Here is a 20680-nt window from a genome sequence, read left to right as displayed (position 1 = left end):
AATTTATTATTATATATTATTATTATATATTATATATATAATTTATTATTATATATTATTATATATTTATTATATATAATTATTTATATAATAAATTATATATTTAAGTAAATAATATTTAAAAATATATTTAAAATATTATTTGATTGAAATTTTGTGTAAAAAAAAAAGTTATAAATTAATTAATCATTGCAATTATTGTTGTAATCAACCAGATGCAACAATATCTTTCGTATCTTACGTATAAAAATTATTTCTCTACGAATCTCTTTCGCGTATTTATCCCAGAAATTGTATTTATCACTTTCTGGAAGCACACGGTTGGATCGTGGCCCGTTTATCATAATTCAAAGGTTTATATCGTCGAGAAACTTAGCATTATGCGTTGTATCGGTTCTGGTTTGCGGCCAGTGTCAGAGGATATTGGACTTTTGGATACAATCGAGTTCGCTACGAGCAAGATAGCGCGGATATAGTTGCATCGAACTTGTATGCGTGCAACTAGTTCGTGCAATTTAAACTAAATTTACATAACGCTATTGTATGACTGGCCAGTTATTTTACAAGAGAAACAATAAATTTTTTTTTTTTTACTTCGTTATTTCAAAATTCCAGAGTATTATACGATCATTGTTGTTCGATGAAATGTATTTTAATATTATTCGATATAGAAATTGAAATAGAAAAGAAAAATCATAGCAATTAAATTGCAATTACGAATAAAAATAACGAACAAAAAATGAATCTAAATTATAATTGATCGATTAAAAATAAAACTCGAATATGAATAAAATTTCTCGCGATCCAGGAAAAAGAACAACAAAAATCAAAATCATTTGTAAAAAATAAATTTCAATACGGATAAAGTTTCCCATCATTCACAAAAAATAAAAAGAATCTTGCACAAAGATTTATATATATATATATATAAAACAACGGAACCGAGTAAGATTCTCTTAAATTTCGAATGTCGAGAGCAACCCACGAAGGATTTCTCTCGAATCTTTCCTATTCTTCGTTGTTGGTTTGTTCTGTCATCAGTCGGGGATCATAAAATATTTGTCGTATCCTCGGTATTTTTCAATCCTATCCGGCACAATCTTTCGAAGCACGATATTTTTAACGAAGATCCCGTTAAAGGTAGCGGAGAGATACAACGTTACAACGAATCGCCGTTGGAAAGGGGAAAAAAGTTTCGAAGAAGTCGGACAACTTCCGTTTTCCATCCCCTCTTATATAATACACAGGCTGAAGAAATTGTAAACTGTGCACCAGCTTGTTGTATCCTGCGAGCCAGAAATGAAATTCAAGAAATATCCTTTATTAAAGAAGTTCCATTCTTGATAATTTTTTAACACGAACGAGCAACCGTAACAACCCTTTCTCCAAATAAAATTAAAAGCATTCACCACGCACCAATAATAAACAATGCCGCACAAACAACGTACATTTGTACACTATATATTCACAATTAATATCCATTAAGAAGAATTGCTTTTTCAATCTTTTTTTTCAAAAAGAAAAAAGGAAGAAAAAAAGTAATCGGAGCGCGCTTCGATTTTATCGCATCGATCAAATCAAAATTTAATCCCCATCTTCCCGAGCATAAAAAAAAAAAAAAAAAAAAAAAAGAAGCTTTACCCGAAACTTCTCTCGAAACGATCATTTCCCCGACAAATGTAGAATCAATAACACATAGAAGATAACAAGAAAACCCATAACCGGCATCTGTACCTGTTTCCCCGCTCTAAATAAAACTCGAACAACGAAACATCTATTTCCGACCAAATGGGAGGAGGAGGAGGAGGGAGATGGTGGCGGAAACCTCTCTCTCTCTCTCTCTCTCTCTCTCTCTCTCTCTCTCTCTCTCTCTCTCTCTCCACGTATATCTCCTCGAAACTAATTCTATCCTTTGACCTTTATCGGAAACTCATAAACCGCTGTGAGGATAAAACGGTCCTCCCTGCATTCTTCTGCGTAATTTAATGGAGCCGGCGAAACCGCGGTTAGTAATATCTCAGCGTCGAGCGGATCATAAACTCTGTGGAACCTTTTATGGAGAGAGAGAGAGAGAGAGGAGGGGAGAGGAAGGGAGGAAGGGAGGAGGAGAGGACGGCGACTCTTTAAATGGGCTCTCGCGAAAAATACTCGCGCTGTTGCGCGGGATTTCGCGATAAATAGAAGAGTGAAAGGAAAGGAGAAGGCGAGAAGGGTCGAGGGAAGGAAAGAGAAATAGATAGAGGAATGGATGAAGGATAGGAGAAAAAGGGTGAAGGGACGAAGAAAATCGAAGAATTCTGCGATAAGTGGAAGAATTTGAAGGGAAAGAGAAGTAACGAAGGAATTCCGTGACAAAGTGGAGAATTTAATAGAGGGGAAACGAAGGGAAAAAGGGGTTGATAAACGGAGGAAGTGAATGGAAATGGAGCTGGAATGAAAGGACAAGAAGCGGGGATAAATACGCGATAAAGAAAGAATATAGAATGGTGTTTGGGGGAGATAAATTCGAACGTGGAGATAAAGGGTTGGAGGAGAGGTGATTTATGTATGCAAACGAGACGAATCGCAACACGTAGTGGAAAGATACGAGAGAAGAGGGAGAGAGAGAGAGAGAAAAAAAGGAAATAAAATCGAATGAAAATAGAGAGACGCGTTTCTCCGTTTAGATCTCGAAGCGAGCGTGGGACAGGAGAAGTGCACGTGGAAAATAGAAGCAACGAATCGAAATACTATTAAAAAGTTAAATCGAAACGGGATGATATTCGAAGTTAAGATTGAAGGGAGGGGAGGAGTGTGTGCAATCAAACTGTGTACAGATGTAGATATACGATATGTAACGTTTGCAACGTATCTACTTCAAAGAATTTAGAATGTATATTATCTCTCTTTTTTTTTTTTTTTTATATCAAAAACAAAAGTTTTTGGCAAAAATTTAATAATTTCGAGGGAACGAATTAAAATTCTCTATTTTTTATAAAATACATGCAAAAGTATATGTACATTATTAAAGGGATAACACGTGTTTTCCTTTCGTTTAATTATCCTTTTCTTGTCGTTTGAAATTTCTTATCGTTTTATCGTTGGAGGAGAAGTAGAAGGGGTGGTTGATCGTATTGGATTGGCAATTAATTTCGACGCAATGGATTAAACAGCGTTTCTCTGTTCAGGATAGGACCAACGTGCAATTATTTGTAGGGAACGCGAGCTCTGTAAACAACCGTTAGTTGATACGTCAAACAGGCTCTATTTGGCAAGATAATCTGTTAGCAACGGCATTTGAACGCTTGTGTTTAGCGCGTTAGTTAAATGAACAGACTTTTTCGATTATACTTTATTGTATCGTGCATTTGTTTGCAATTATCAGGATTTCTTGCAATTCATTTAAAAGTATCATCAAGACGAATCAACCTCATATTTTATACGTTTAAACAAACTGCCTTTTAACTAAACGTTTACTTGAAAACAAAAAAAAAAAAAGTGAATAAATTACAAATAATTCCGTGGAAATTAACAAAATAGAATCCGTGATTTTCACGGTTAGAAGAGTTAAAAAAAAAAAAAAAAAAGGAAAGAAAATAAAGAAAAAACCTCGGTATTTCTAATAATTTACGAGAAAACAACTCGTGATACTTTGGTGCACCAGGCCACCCTGTATAAAAACCCTTATAAATCCCTGTTGGTTTCTCTCCGGTTCCGTAACAACGGGCCACTCGACGGAACACACTTCCTCCTCCACCTCCTCCTCCTCCTCTTCGAGCTTGGAAAAGAAAAAAATTTCTTTTCAAGGAAACGCTGCACCGCGTTTCCATTAATAAACAAACGGCACGAAGCGGCGCGGGAGGAAAGACGCGATCGAGTGATGAAATAAATACCAAAAAAAAAAACAAAGAAATTTTAAAGTTACACGTCGCAGATGTCACGGTATAGTATAATTTCGATCAACGATATTCAATAACGATAACGATATAATGAAAATATTTCCAGGAAATTCCACGTACGAATCGTTGGTTCTTCGAAAGAAAAAAGAAGGAAACGAATCCCAGAAGGGAAATCCCTTAACGGGGAAGAAATAATCGAACAAGACCGCGCACTAAACTCGCCCTTCCTTCCGGGCTAATGGTTTAATCCTAACACGGATGTTAACCAGATTACCATCGAAAGGGGGGAGAGAAGGGCAGCGCGGTCGCTCCAGAACAAATTAGCCGCGATTACCTGGATAACGACAAAAAGGGTGGAACGTCGCGATTCGCGCCACGATGGCTGCCCTCCGCAATTTTCTGCTACGTCGCTCCCCTTCGTACCGGGGCACCAACCTCTCGACCCGAGGATTGTTCCTCCTCCTTTGGCCTCCACGCTCCACGGATTATTGCTGCCTCGATTTCGTGCCTCGGTGGTGAATGGTGGCGAGGGCGTGGGGACGTGACAACTCGATACGTTTCGAAAAAAAATTTTAAATGTTCCGTGGAATCCATCTTGTATTTTTGTCGAAGAATCTTTTTGAAAAAGATCGAGTCGAAATCTTCTTCGAGAAAATGCAGAAGAGAATAATTTTTATTTTTTTTTTTTTAAAGTTAAAAAGAGAGGGAGTTTTATTCTTTGTTCGAGTTTTATATATGGATTTTTATACGGGAGAAAAGAGAAGAATATTAAAGGTATAATTTTTCCGCGGATAAAATTGTTGCGAATAATATGTTGAATTGATAAATTTGTTGAAATGAAATGTTTTAAAAATGTATCAGTTAATTTGTAATTGAAGGACATTTTTGGGCTCGAACGTTGATACAAGAGGATTGAATTCGCGATAATTCGTATCGTGTATCGAGGTATATCGGTATGTAGCTACCCGTCAAAGGGATTGATTAACTTTTGATCTGTCAATTAAATCTTTTAGGAACTATCTTGATCGATGTAAATTGGAAATTACATAGAGAGGGGAATATTGGAAATTTTTCCCCCCTGAAAGAAAAATTAATTTTGATCTGAGAATGGGATTGAAAAACGAATTTATAAGTTTATAAACTATCGTTGAACGTGGATTTTTCGAAAGAGAAAAATTCATCCGTTAATTTCAATAATCGAATCACATTTTGTCAACGTTCCACGTCTTTCACGTTTTTTTTTTTTTTTTTTAAAGAGAGATAATTCCGTCGACAACTGAATTTAAATCCAAGCGTTACCTTATTAACCTGCCTGAAATTTAATCTCTGGCTGTTGCGAATGTTCATAATTATTCCATATCTCTTGTACCCCTCCTTCCATTTACAATTTCCAATTTCCAATTCCAACTACTACTCCACCATTATAAATTTCTTTGAAAATGAAAATATTAAGATTATTAAAAACAACTCGAATGTGCTTTCTTTTTTAGAAATAATATTTCATCTATATTTCTTCATTCTCTCCAACGCAATTTCAATATTTAAAGTTCCATTTTTATTTATTTATTTTTTTTTTCTTTTCAAAACTTTTACATGAAACTTTTTCCTGAAAGATTTATAATTACATCAAGGACTATAGAGAAAATACACATTTAATCTTTGACATTACCCTCCCTCTGTAACAAAAAAAAAAAGAAATTTCTGAAAATACGAAGAACGAGGAAAGAAATTATCAAGAAACTGGCGGAAAAGATTGATGAAACGTGTCGATCCGGACAGAAATAATAGATCCTTGGTGTGAGCTACGCGGATCGTACCGAGAAAAACGAATATATTAGCCTGTCCAGTCGTTCGTTGACCATTATTCCCGTTCTCTTTGATTTTTCGAGCCATTTGCCGGCCTCTGCCAGTCCGCAGCCGCTTCATCACGTTTTTATGGCGGTATAATTCAGGGCCAGTATAATATCTGTGAGCCCTGGCCGGTGGCACCAACAGAAGTGAGTCCTTCTCTCTGCGGTCATCGTGGTTATAAAAAAGAGAGAGAAAGAGAGAGAGAGAGAGTGATAGAGAAAAAAAACAATAAATCTATAGAGAGAAGGATGAAAGGGGTGAGATTTTTTTTCACGCCGCGATATTCATGACGGATGAAGATGGAAAGAGGGATTCGAGAACAAGTGCAGCTAAGTTCGTCGATGAACTTTCGAAAGAGTGTATTATGTGGTTACTTTCTTTTTTTTTTTTCTCTCTCAATGGTAACGGTGGATGGAACGTAATTTTGAACGAGGTGGTTCGATTTAATACGATTTTGATCGAGTTTTAATGCGATGATACGTGGCCATGATTGTTTGATAATTAGATAGGCCTTTATAGTTTTTGCATTTACGTTTTGAATTTTCGCAAATTCAATTTGTGATTATTAATCGATCGATCGTGGTTTCGGTTTCAATTAGGGAAATTTGAGTTCTCTTTAGAAATAATCATTATTATTGAAATTTGCTTAGAATTTTCGAAAATCTTTCGAAAAGAAATTTCTCTTCCCTTTTTAAATCAAGTATTTTGTATAATGGTTTCTTCTCCAAGTTTTAATCTTGCTGATAAAAAAATATAATAACAATAATAATAAGAAAGAGAGAACGATTTTCGTTTCGAGATCAACAAATCGAAACGAGTTATTTTTCTTGGAAAAATCTCAGAACGAGCGCGGCACGTGCGTTTTAAGGATGAAAACGCAGGCGAGCAAAACGGAAGCGCGTTTTTCTTCGCAAGAAAGCGCAAAGAGGAGAAAAGGAAGTTGGCTGAAGTGAATCACTTGGAGGAGTTGATGGTGTCTTTGACTCGCCACACATCAGTTTTTCCTGCTCTTCACACGGAAACTTATTTCTCCACGTAATTACCCAGGTGAATACGCGTGCACGATGCAATCTACCCGGCTATAACCACGTCCGCTCGTAACTTCTCTTAAAATATTAACAATCGCGTTGCGGCTGTAGACACCTGTAGAATTTAAAAATACAAAGAAGAAAAAATTCAAAATGACGACAATCTCTGCATTAAAATTTCAATTTTCAATTCGATGTAATATTATTGCTATTCGATTCCACTTCGATTCAGAATCGAATTGTCGGTTAATCGAAATTTTATTTTCGATCGAAGAAAAACTGCTCTGATAGAAAATCAGAATACGAATAATAATTAAAAAATATAAATACAACATTTTCATACGAAACGAAATGAATGGAAGAGAAGACGAAAAGAGAATTGTTTTAAAAAATAATAATATAAAGGTTTAATCCTCTCGATAAAAGTTTCTTTTATATACTTGTTACAATATAATAATAATAACAACAAATCCTCACAATTTTTTTAAAATTCTCAAATTCTTAAACACCTCGAAGAACGAACGAATATTCACGCGCGATAAATCGTTCTTAAAATAAGGATAATATATATTAATCTGATTCCGTGTACTCGTTTTATGCGCACAGATGATGAAACATGGCTGGGACAACTACGTGAGATACGCCTGGGGGAAGAACGAGCTGAGACCGATCTCGAAGAGGGGTCACAGCGCAAGCATCTTCGGCGCGTCGAACATGGGGGCGACCATCGTCGATGGCCTCGACACTCTGTACATCATGGGCCTTCACGACGAATTCAAGCAAGGCCGGGACTGGATAGCCGAGAACCTCGACTTCGATATCGTGAGTACCTAATTCTACTTCCCCATTCTCATCCAATCGAATACAAATTATTCTATAAACGGTTAAGTTGAAGAGTATCTATCTCGAAATCGTGAATCCAGAATTTCTGGATACTAGTTGAAACGACATTTATAAATATATATTTTAGAACGAGTATATATATTTTTAATTTTTAGAATTTATTTTAAATTTAATTTTCGTATGTAATAGTATGAAGTAGTAATTTGTATGTAGTAGTATGTAGTAGTAATTCATATGAAGTATGCGAAGTTTTATTTTTTCGAATAAATCGGCGCGATCATTGATTTATAAAAGTCTTTCACGTCAGCACGCGCTCGTCCAAAGCAATTTTATCGAACGGAAATTCGTGCGTTTAAATCCACGATGACGATTTTTCCTTTCCTCCAAACTTCGTGGAAATGTGTTTACTCTTTGGTCGATGGCCGTAAGGCGTCGCTATTCAAAGGAGAAGTGAATCGGGTGTCGAGACAGTCCGATCATCCTCCAAAATCCTCGAATCGACAATTTTGAGCAGCTATTTTGGAAGGAAGTGGAATATCTTAGGAATATAAGTAAGTTTTTTTTTTTTTTTTTAATTCTGAGAACCTACGAATATACTCGAATTCATCGAATTCTTACGTATAAATAGAATTCGAAAGCAGAGAGAAGAATAAAAATCGTGATTAATAAAAGCAAATGGAGGAGAGTGATGATTGACGTTTCAAAGGTGGTAAAATTTTTATCGAGTATAGTAACATTTTCGTGCCAAGTTTTTACGGAACGGGGAGGGCGATATGAACGTTCAATCTTGAACAAAGAGGCCAAGATATATTACGCGAAGTCGTTGACAGAATGCGAGAGGCAGGAATGAGCAAATAGAAATAAGAAAAACAAGGGGGTTCACGGGGAGAGTTCGTCCCTGGGAGAGTTCCCACGGGGATTCAAGGTAATCCTTTGAGAATCGAGACCGTTCAAGGGAAGGAAGGAGGGATCGAACAAATATTCCACGACCTTGACGGACAATGAAAATCTTATCTGCAGGGAGCAGCAGCCGCGTTGAAACGCTTTAAATCCTAATCCCAGGTCGGGGGTACAATCTTCAATCTTCTATATTTTACACGGCTGTCGGATTAATTCTCGCCGGGAAATCATATCATCGAGAACTTTTGTATCGTAGAATACGTAAAAATATCCAGTTTTTTATTATTATTATTATTATTATAATATTCCTTCTAAAATATATTTCTTTTAGATTAAGATACGATTCGACAAAATGATTCCGCGATGAATTATTCCGTTGGGCGTGAAACTTGCCAGTTGGGACGCGTCAAAGAAAAAAAATTCAAATTTAAAAGGAAAAATACCATCCGTTTATTTAAATTCGATATCGAGAAAAAAGAATCGAAGTAAAGAATTGAATATTTGTAGGAGGGAGGAAGAAACAAATGTCCAGGAGAAACGTTTCTTCTTCGTTTCAAATCGAATTGTCTCGAATTAACAATTTGCCCGGATATAGGATGGAAGCGTTTAATATTGGAAGCGTGCTAAGATTTCTGAATGGCGGACGAAAATCGCGTGACCTATATTGTTTCCTGAAATAGCGTATATCGCGTAGTAATGGTAGTGCATAGTGGGGAGGGGGAAAAAAGTGCTGATTCAGCGTCTGCCGTTGACCAGGGCAAGGGCGCCTGTGGTTGGGATAGGTCATAGTGACAGCGAGTAGCGAGAGTGGAGCGAGAAAGAAACGTAAACGAAAGGGAAAAATTATCATATTTCGTTTGGAAATATCGGGGCTATATCTCGGGGACGGGGACGGGGTCGTATCGATTTGAAACAAAAAGGGGAAGAATATATTCTGACGCGTTTCTTTTTTTTACAAAATTTTCTCTTTCGGAGAAGAAAAGATGATTCTTGCTGATTGAAATTTGCTTCTCGATTATTTATGGCGTAATGGTTGAAAAAAGTTTGGCAAAAGATGAAAAGAAATTATATTTTGCGTTTACGTGAATGGATTATTAGAGAATATTTGGTATCGTGAATTTAATTTCTTTTTTTTATTTTTAAAAAAAATATTAATTGAAAATAAAAGTAGGCATTATTCCCGAACGAGTTCAAAAAAAAGTTTTTTTTAAACGAATTAAATATGTCAATATGCGGGATACAAAGATATTGTTTCATAGAATAGAATATTAAATACGTAGTAAAAAAAAAAAAAAGAAACGATGCGTACAGCGATTGATATTCAATTCAAAATTTTTTATTCCTCCTAGTTCACTCTTCTGTAATAAAAAATAGTATTATCCTCCTCGCGTACCTTTTGCCTCTATGGCGATATTAATATCAACATTCTTTTGTCGACGTTTGCTCTTTCACCCGGTTGATAAATGAAAAATTCCTCGATATAATATACACTGACTATTATTCTCGTTTCGCTAATATCGAGAAACGAGTATTGGCTCGTTAAATTATTTTATAATTTACGCGTCGTCGTCCATTTTATTTATTTTTTTGTAGATTTATTATCACATAAATAATATTAGCAAATATTATTTCCATAGAAATAATACTCTTTTCCTTTTAATTCTTTTTTCTTATTAACACCAATAACAAATTATTCTCTCTTCAAAAATATTTCCTTAACGTCGCAACAAACATGTACGAAACATGTTATCGCACCTTGACAAAACAGGCAAAAACAAGCACACCCAAGATGCACAAATTTCGATCCATCTCCCAACTCGACAACTCCTCCCATATTGGCCTACCATAAACACCTCGTTAACGTTCCAAACATTTCAACATCCTTAAACATCGAATTCAATCCGTTAGACCTCGATTAGGAAACTCATCTTAATTTTTAATTTCCAAAATGTGTCGTCGATGACGATTGTCCCAAATATTCGAGGTATCCTTTCGATTAACAATTCAATTGTTACATCCTCTTCCCCGTTAATTAACCCAATCGTTATGTAAATCGGTGTCCTTTGGATCATTCCTTGGAAGTGGAACGAGAAGAGAGGGAGAGAATAAACTTCGTTTTCGTCGGTAGGCAACCAATAGCGCCAGCCAGGAGAACTTAGCTCGGTTTATCCCAACTTGGTAACAGCCACCGTTACTTCTGCGAAACTCTCCAAACCGCCCAACCGATTCTCACCCCAGCATGACCATCCCTCCGGTATTAGGGGGCGTATTCCTAAGTGGATAAGTTGCCGTATCAACCACCGTGACTGGATTCGTGCCTATAGGTTCCCAGCTGTGCGAAGACACCCGTTTTTTAATGAATGGAGGGGGAGGAGGGTTGCTTTGTTATGTGTCTGGGGAAAGTTTGGAATCGTTTTTTGGAACTTCGTATTTGTGAATCGAATGCGCGATAAATGTAAGAGCATATTTTGAATCTAGATTATTATTATTTTTTTTTCTTTTTTTCTTTCCTTCGTTCAAATTAAATCTGTTAAACTGATTTAAGTCTGAATAGACACACTAAAATAAACACGGTTTATTTAAAATATTAAAAATTGAAATTACAATATATATTTTGTTTTATTTAAAAATGAGGAGGAGATTTTCTTCCATTCGATAGATTCTGCGAATTAAGGTGAAAAAGTTCAATGAGAATACGAAAACGTGTTGGCCAAAAAAGGAATTCGAGATTTAAGCTTCGAATATTTAACTCCTTGAGAGAAATATTTCTGGAGGATTTCGATTCCTGGCGTGGATAATAGGGCGTCAAACATTTTCCTGATCTGTGCCAACCTCAACTATTTATGGTGGATTCCTAAACGGATAAGTTTGGAGGAGTATTAGTCACTTCACCGAGCTGCAAACTCGTGCACGTAAATTGCTCTGTTGTTCTTGCCAAAATTCCTGGATAATATTTCACACCTGTGCAATTCTCTTCTTCGTGCGTTACATTCTCCAACTTCCTTCCTCGGATGATTATATATATTTCCTCTCTTCCTTTCGAGGAATCTCTGTCGAAAAATTTTTTTTCCTTCTTTATTTTTCAATCGTGCGACACAATCAATAAATCTTCTACTTTGTTCGCTTGTAATCGAATATAGAACGGAATATATAATTTCATAGCATCAAAATAAACGTTCGAGGCTATGTGATAGATTCTCGTTCGAAACGATGAAAGAAAGAACATTTTGTCAAACAAGTTTGTTCCATTAAAATTAAACCGTTATTTCTATTGAAATTCAAACGTTTAGTCAGCGGTTTCCTGGCGGAACGATTTTCTCTCTGAAAAACCGCTTTGCAAGCACGAGTATAACGAGAGACTATCGCCCGAAAAAAATATCGAATTTTGCTTTCATCGCAATCGTCAAAAATATCCTCTCATTTGTCACGGCAAATAATTTGCCGTGATATCGTTGTATGTATATTTATCAATGATTTGAAAAAAGTTAAAAATTTTTATATCTAAAATAATGTATTAAACAATCAACTTTTTAATGTATCGAAATATTTATATGGATCGTAGTAAATACACGTGTATTGTGAGGATTAAAAATATATCAACGCGTATCTGCAATACACGTATTCGATTTAAAGAAGCAAATATAAAAGTTATTTTTGAAAGCAAAATTTTAATTGAAGAAACAAAGTGAAGTGAAGAAAAAAGGACACTGTTTGGGTTATCCGATATCTTAGAACGTGACCATGGATTGAACACCGATCTGCAATATTCGACTGGATCGTGGCTGTGATAGAATCATAAAGTCTGATACAGTTCTGATTACAGATCGTTCCATAGAAAAAAATTGATATTATTCTCAAAACGAAAGAAGGAACAATTGTTGCAGTTATTAGTTTATTTTCGTCATGTTTCCAATTAAAATTATTGAAACCTCTCTTTTCAATTTCATCTTGAAACTTAATCCTACCAAAAAAATCCACGAACGTTAAGTTCAAAATTGCTCTGAAAAGTAGATCTGGCAAACAACGAACTCTTTTTGTCGAGATAATTCAAACACATCGTTTAAACGTTAATTAAAAAATGTACATATGAACGTAGATCGAATTTTAGAAAATTTATTAGGATTTTATGTTGTATTGAAACTTAGACTGTTCGCTTCAGCATCACCTGATTGATTCGCCAATTAATCAAGAAATGTTCTAAACGCGTAAATGTAAAGTGTGCTTTTCCACGCGTTGCCCTGAACAACAAGTCCTGATTAAAAAAAAAACAGGGAGCGAAAGAGGGCGAGTATTAATCTTTCCGGTGGCCGTCGAAGCGCACCCCATCGGCCTGGCCGAAATCAATTTCAATGCGGGCGCGTATGCAAAAAGGATACGGCCGCATGAAACGCGGCCGCGAGTGAATACACCCGTGAATACGCCGATATATATTACCCTCTGCAAGATTTATAAAAGAATGAAAACAGTGCTTTCGGTCTGTGCGTGTGTGTGTGCGATGAGAGAGCAACGTGGATAGAAAGGGTGGAAGGAGAGACGAGAAACACCGTTTCTTCCTTTTGGACATATATATATATATAGATATCTTTCTCTCTCTCTCTCTCTCTCTCTCTCTTCTCAAGGTGGGAACCGATCGTGAACGGGTTATATGGACTGGTCCGCGATTCGGACGGGCGATAAATTCGACGAGGAAGACCTGGCTCCCTAACTGCATCGCGGGTTAAAACGAAATACCGCGTCGCATTATGTGCTAGGCGGGGTCCACACGCACGGAATCGGGGGCTACCTACATCGAATCCGGGAACACATGCTTATTGTTGAACTATTGAGAACTCACCGTACGAGTGAACGAGTTTATCTGAATTTCGTTTGTTGGAAGAAAATTTTGACGCAAAATTGAAGCGAATTTTAGCCTCGTTTTATTTTTAATATTGTAAGTAATAGGATTAGTTGTTATTAAGAAATATTAATAACGATATTAAAAAATGGATGAGATAATATATTGGAAAAATTATTAAAATTAACATAGATGTTATAGATAAATGAGAAAAACTCACCTCATCTATGATTGAATGATGTAACGGTATAGATAAAGTTGCAACGAAATAATCGTAAATTGGAAAATTGTGTCAGCCAAACAACGTTGATAAATCGTATAATTGTTAATCGAGTAATTGCTGATCATCTCGACGTAACCTAATTTACGAGAAGAGAAATAAACTATATAGATTCCATTTATTCGATTTATTTATATAAAAAAGAAGTTATTAGATTGTCCCACGATCAAGATTCGAATACAATTTTACAAATAACAAAATATCATTAAATCAAACGAGCATGATACGTCTCGATCATTATTTCAGATAAAAAAAATGAAATCGCGAAGGTTTCGAAAGTGAAAAATTTTTATAGGACAACCTGATATTTGCATAAAATTCAACTTTATCCTCGATATACCATAAAAGCAAACGCTTCTCCTTACGCATTCGTTCGATCCTCTTGACGCCAGTCCGCATATTTCGTGCACGCATTGTTCCTGGAGACAGTGCGTGCACCGAAGTTGCCGGTGCATTTTTAATGAAGTCCCTTTCCATAGAAGAGCAGCCGTTTTCGGCGCCTTTGTGGCCAGCCATGGTCCAGGCACGCCTTTTTAAACAGGCCAACTTGTTTTCGCTCGCCGTTCTCCGGAGACACCTACTGCCATTGAATAGTCGACCTTGCCGCCTCCGATTGTACGCCCGTTTCACGAATAAAATCACGAACCGACGAATCTAAAAATATCTTTCCTTTTTCCACGTCCACCAATGTCTTGCGTGTTTCGTCTCGAAAGGAAGGAACGTTTCATTAAAGAAATCGAAAGTTTTTTGTACATTTCTTATTAAATCAGGTCAATCAGGTTCCAAAGTTTACCTAGGATCCTGTAAATTGAGATTAAATGTTGAGACAAAAGTGGTAATTTTCAATGGGAAAGTATTTGTTATTATCTTTGTGAAGATAAATTGTTGCTCCGATGGATACATAATCGAACTTATATAATAATTCTTACAAGTAAGCTAGAAATATCAAACTTATTTATCGTTTTCTTTTCAAAATTATAAATATCTGATTGCATATACTGCCTTTACATAAATTGAATTATAATTGTTTAAACGTTTCCTATAACAATATAAATACTTAACTAGACAACTACTTCAGGACACAATATTTATTAAAACAAACTTCCAACAAGATTTCTAACAGGCCCAATTTTATCCCCCTCCTCAAAAAAAAAATTCAAAAATTAAAATAATAGATAATAAGCTAAATTTCAGCTTCACTTTTTCAAAATTCAACCGTTTAGAGTTAGAGTGTCATCCTTGTCCAACTCCCAATTAATCTTTAACTCCACGAATCTCTTAATCTCCGAACATCGTCTCTGATACGTATTTATCAAACAGTTTGAAAAGGTTAATCAGGATCACGTCAAATCCTTGGCCACAATTAAGGTTACGAGCTAATCGGGCGAGTTACCGTACAACATCACCGATTCCCAAACCGTTCTTATCCAACGAGCGCACTGTAATTAGCAAAGTCATCGTTTTCCTTTATGAATCCCTCCTCGGATGGCCCGGCCATCGAAAGAGGAAGAAGAGATCGAAAGTGGAGAGAAGTCGAGTCATCGACGACTAATCCTCCTCGCCCCCTCCTCGCCTTGACTTTAATCAAGACTACTACTCTCGAAACCCGTCATCAGGCCCTATTCGACGCGGACGATGAAATTGCGCGTCAGTTTCCTTTATGTTCGCAAATTAGTCGGGCGATAATCCGGCCGAGTGGCTCAATGAGAAGCATCACACGGATAATGAACTTGTGCTCGCCAGTTAATGCTTAAATATTGCGTGTGCGTGCGTGTGTATGTGTGTGTGTCAGTCGGTTTGGCATCACGATTCACATATGAAACGGTGGACGGGTAGAGGGAATCGCTATCTCTTTCGTACTTCGGGGAATAATGAAGGAGGTTTCACGAGGAAAAGTGTTATTTTTAAGAGATGAAATTACGATGAGGGTAGAGTTTGAGGTGATGATTGAGGACCCAAGTCGCAAGTCGATTTTCGAGAGCAACATTTTGGCCAAATGTAAGAATTTTGTTTGCCCCCATTATGTTTCCTTCTTATTATTATTATTTATGAGAGCGATATAGAAATTAAGTAAGGAAGAATAATTTCTGATCTTATTCGCGATCCGGTTTTTCGAAATTTTTGTTTTCGAACGTTGCAAATATTTTGTACACACAGTTTCAAAAGAATCATTGACAAATTGAAATGTATTATTCCATACACGTCTATGTCTGCTCGATATTTGGATTATAATTTCAACTTTCATCAATTACACGTTTTTTAGTTTTCTACGATCTTCCAAGTCATAAATCGTGCCGATCGAATAATGGAAAACAAAATTATGAAAAAAAAATTTATATATATATATATATAAAATCGATTAATTGGAGCTTCCACCACGAATATTGCGTACGTAAATCAGGATACCTGTGAAATATCTGTAAGTTCGATTCCTCGCGGATGTCGCGTGTAAAAAAAAAAACTGAAACACCGTCGTTGCAGGAACGTCGGTGGAGACAACAATCGAGCGGTCGTTAAGAAGAAAAATTACATCCTCGCGCCGTGTAAAATACAAAGGATCAGCCTCTCGATTGAACCCCTCGAGGGTCTTTTTGAAAGGAGTGTCATGGCACAAGTATCGATATAGATACGCCTACTCGCGTCGAGTTTAAGGCACGATGATTCGTGTTCCTGCCATCGTCGTACCCTTTCGAGATCGGTGATGTATAAAATGAAACGTTTTTTCCCACGTGCGTAGAATAATGAGTGTAAAATATTGGATTGATCGGGGAATAATGGACGCCGGTTTTGTGGACGCAAAACTGCGTTTATATACGCGTGTCCCACGTTTTTATTCTTTAGAATGATAATGTTGCATTGTGCAATTTTTCATGTTTTATTCGTTTTCGAGATTTGATTAGAATTCGAAAAATTACCAAGAATTTTTCTTTGCGCGATTATTATTTCTTATGCAAGATACATTGAAGAGATATTTTTTTATTTTCTTTTTGTAATTGATATTCTTGTAAAATGTTTAACGGTTAGAAACAATTTTTTCTTTAAATTTGTGATTACGTTTTATAAAAATATTTCTACATTTCCATGTTTCATAAATTATGTTCGAAGTTTCTAATATTAAGAAGATAATGAGATTTTTTCCCGCTTTTTTTTTTGTCTTTGAAGTATTATTAAAAAACGATAAATACCTGAATTCCTTCCATCTCGATGCAATTGATCCTTGTTGTATATTATTTATCCGCTTTATGCTTATTTCTTCAAGCAAAAGTTTCATAAATATCTTCTCTCCAATTATCTTGTTACAATTAGCTAGTTATTCGTCACAAATTTATCTCAATAATAACAAAATCAAATTATATTTATAAACCATCGTTTATAAATATTTCGTTCACGTTACACGTCGCATTATTCTCCTAAAAACAAAATTTCTTGTTAAAGATAATTTCTACAAACAACAATTTAAAATATTAATTAAAATATTATATTATAACATATATGAGGACAATATACAACACAATTAATATTGTTAAATTAATACAATTAATGCAAACAATTTTTATCATTTTTTCATTGAACAAAATAACGACACAAAGAATGTAAATATAGCAAAATATTATCTTCGGAAGTAATCGGAAGATACTACTCATCATCAAGAACTTTAATATGTAGAAAAAAAAAGAATGACAAAAAAGACAATACAAAGAAAAGACACTCGAGGATTTTATATTGATTAAAATTTTTAAAATCAATGTTTATTATGAAAAAACCCTTTTGCAAAGGGTGCGAATAAAGTCAATCGATTGCAATTTATCGTAATTATTGGACATTATATAGTCTGTTACTATAGACAGGCTATATTATGAAAATACAAGACGGAAAAATAATCGTGTAAATAATACATTAAGTCGAGATGTAGTCAAATTATCTTTCGAATTCTACATTGCAGTCGACATCTAACCAGGAACATGGATGTTTTCGACAAACAATATCGTATCTATCGTACAATATTGAAAATTGTAGGACTGTGGCCATACGATAAATCAATTTACGTATGGATTCAGAGAACATGTTTATTACTGTATTTTCTTATCGGTATAATATTTCAGGTAATAGATATTCCATTATTATTTCTTACCATTAGTAATTTTATACATTTCTTTCAACATTGATCCAAAAATTGCTAATTATATTATTATCAGAATATTATAGATAAATTTAAAATACTTTATTTTGTACAATAATATTAGAAAAATTATTTTACTTAAATAATGAAATAAATTAATAAATATATTAAAAAAATTATTTTCCTTAGTATTTAAAGATTATAAAAATATTCTTTTCTCATGTTTAATCGTAATTTAAATATAATAAATTAAATTTTTTAGATTATCGTGCTTCTAAAATCTGAAATTACATTAGAAAATTATGTTGTTACGTTGTCTGCGACGTTTCCTTTACTGCTATTTTTTTTACGATATATTTATTATATTACAATTTTTCCATACGTAAGTGAAATTCAAAAAATAAAATTATTTAAATTATTGAACATTTATACATATGTACGTTTCTATTTTTGTACAGCTACAATATTTATTCGATTACATCCGTACAGAAGAACATCTGTTACAAGACACGACAGAAATACAAATACAAACGAAATATCTCGATATTTCTAGTCACATCATCCATATTTTTTGTTGTAAGAAATAACTTTATGCACGTTAATCCGTAAAATATCAATAACTTTCGTTGTCATCATGACTATTCAAATATAATTATATATCTATTATAAATTAAAAAAGATTAAATTAAATTATAAAAGAGTATCTTTAAAAGAGTATCTTATCAAATAAAGATATTAAGAAATATTTTACAATATTTTACAATTTTCAATATTTTAATTAATTTTTATAATTACTCTCTCGCTTTTTATTATATAACATTTTCCTGAAAATATTACAATTTTTTCTTCAAAATAAAAACAATTTAAAAAATACGACATTATTTATTTGTAACTCTGAAATATTAAATAACACTTTCAAATTCTAGGCGTGTCTTTCGCTTTTATTGCAGCGACTATCATATTCCTAGTGAATCCTGTAATACTGGATATAATGATGCCTTTAAACGAATCTCGCACTCATTTCAACGTTTCATTCATTTTCGGCGATCAAAACGCCTATATTAAAATATTTTTGATCTTAAATTTCGTGTTAAATCTATTATTCGGATTATTATCTATAACGAGTACAGAATCGTTAACTAATATTTTTAGTTACTATATATGCAGACGATTTAATATCGTCAGGTAAGTTACTTCATTATGTTGCACATATTTTTATCCATGTCAATATTCTGAATTTTTTTTAGTTATCGAATACGAAAGATAATTGAGGATCTCAGTATGCCCAATCTGCCTAAGATAGACTTGAAACTTAAGGACATACATCGCGTAGTGGACATTCATTGCCACGCTATCGAGTTGGTAAATTAAAATATTATGGTAAATAATAATAATTACAAATTTTTAAATAATATTAATTTTTCACGTATCTTATATCATTGTACTTGGAAGACATATTAATTTAGCCACAAATAATACAGCGACGCAATATCTAATGGCAATTATTGTATGCATACTGTCATTCTCTGTAAATCTCTATCGCGTAAGTCTAATTAAAATTAAATTAAATTTTTTAATGAAGATTTATTCATCTTATTTCAATCATAGAATTTCTTACGTGTTAGAATCTTCAATATACTTCTGTAAGCTGAATTTAATTTGTAATTCAATTAAATTTTATTAAAATTATGAAAAATTTAAATCGTTATAATTGCGAAGGTGATAATTCTCGATGAATAAAAGATCACTAAAACCGCGGAATCTTGTAATTCAAAACACTTATTAATATATCCTGATAAAGTTTTCAATTTGCAAAATTATCGTTTACTATTTATTTTTTTGTCATCTATTCAGACTTCTCGCACTTCATTTTATTATTTCAAATTCTCGATAAATTATAAACGCCATTATTGAAAAAACATAGTACGCAATTCTTGAAAAAAAAATGTTATTCGGAAATACATAAAATTTTTAATTTCTTTTCATGCCTTTTACAAAAGATATGTAACAACCTATCATTCTAGTATGAAGTATAGGAATGACATATTTAGCATAATATAGTGTATATTTTGTATGTCAGTTGTGAAATAATCGCAATATCCTCTAGATTACGTACTGAAATTGAAAATATGAAACTAAATATATTTTTGGATCGTTTCATAGCTATATACCGCAATAATAACTATGGACAATCGAAAAGAAATCTTCATTTCTGCTCTTATAGTTATCTATCATTTAATGATCGCATTTTACAATAATCATTATGGACAATTAATTATTGACAGTAATCTTGGCATATTTAACGAATTGTAAGTTCGAATAATTGATATTATTATTTACATCTATATCGTTTAGATAATTCATATTTTATTAATACTAAAAATATAACGATATTGCCAAAATATATTAAATGATAGAATGATACGCAGATTTGCTTCTACATGGTATCGCATTCCTTTAAAAGCGCAAAAACTATTATTGTTTATGATATTGAGAAGCTCAATGGATTGCGAGTTATGTCTTTCTGGTTTATTCACTCCGTCTTATGCAGGCTTTACGTCGGTAATTTCTCTTCTTTTTTTGTTATACAACATGATTTTGAATTTCAACACTTTTAACTATTGTAATATTGCAGATGATGAGTTCATCCTTCTCCTATTGTGCCGTTATATATTCAATTCAATAAATATTCTCGAATATTGCTGGCATTTTACTTCAGTATAAGTATTGCAATTATATGATATTGTTATACGCGTAGATATGAATAATGGATATTTGAAAAATGGATATTTTTAAATATAAGCACAAACAATTTGAATAATAAAATTTAAACAAAATAATGTTGTATTTCATAAATCTATTAATCGTTTTTTTACAGTTAATAAAATATTGATTGTTGCAATAATATATGGAAATAAATTTTTACCGCAGGATTAGTTTAAACTC

General features: G+C 33.9%; 2 protein-coding genes across 2 annotated transcripts in view; both read left to right on the top strand.

Moving 5' to 3' along the window:
- Positions 1-20680, top strand: part of LOC122712540 (mannosyl-oligosaccharide 1,2-alpha-mannosidase IA-like) — a 147794-nt gene that overhangs the window by 70349 nt on the left and 56765 nt on the right. The window contains exon 4 of the mRNA XM_043932263.1: positions 7364-7579. Coding sequence (XP_043788198.1) covers positions 7364-7579 — 216 coding nt within the window. The remainder of the gene's footprint in view (positions 1-7363; positions 7580-20680) is intronic.
- On the top strand, positions 16860-20467 carry LOC122712542. Its single transcript, XM_043932265.1, has 9 exons — positions 16860-17717; positions 17997-18116; positions 18193-18310; positions 18661-18919; positions 18982-19092; positions 19187-19277; positions 19898-20043; positions 20164-20296; positions 20370-20467. The coding sequence occupies exons 1-9, from the start codon at positions 17577-17579 to the stop codon at positions 20418-20420; spliced, it is 1170 nt and encodes a 389-aa protein (XP_043788200.1). The 5' UTR covers positions 16860-17576; the 3' UTR covers positions 20421-20467.

Source organism: Apis laboriosa, unplaced genomic scaffold, assembly GCF_014066325.1.
Source record: "Apis laboriosa isolate Shangri-la unplaced genomic scaffold, ASM1406632v1 scaffold202_cov151, whole genome shotgun sequence".
NCBI classification, from domain to species: Eukaryota; Metazoa; Arthropoda; class Insecta; order Hymenoptera; family Apidae; genus Apis; species Apis laboriosa.
The sequence above is the reverse complement of the archived record's forward strand: the minus strand, read 5'-3'. Positions and strand labels throughout refer to the sequence as shown.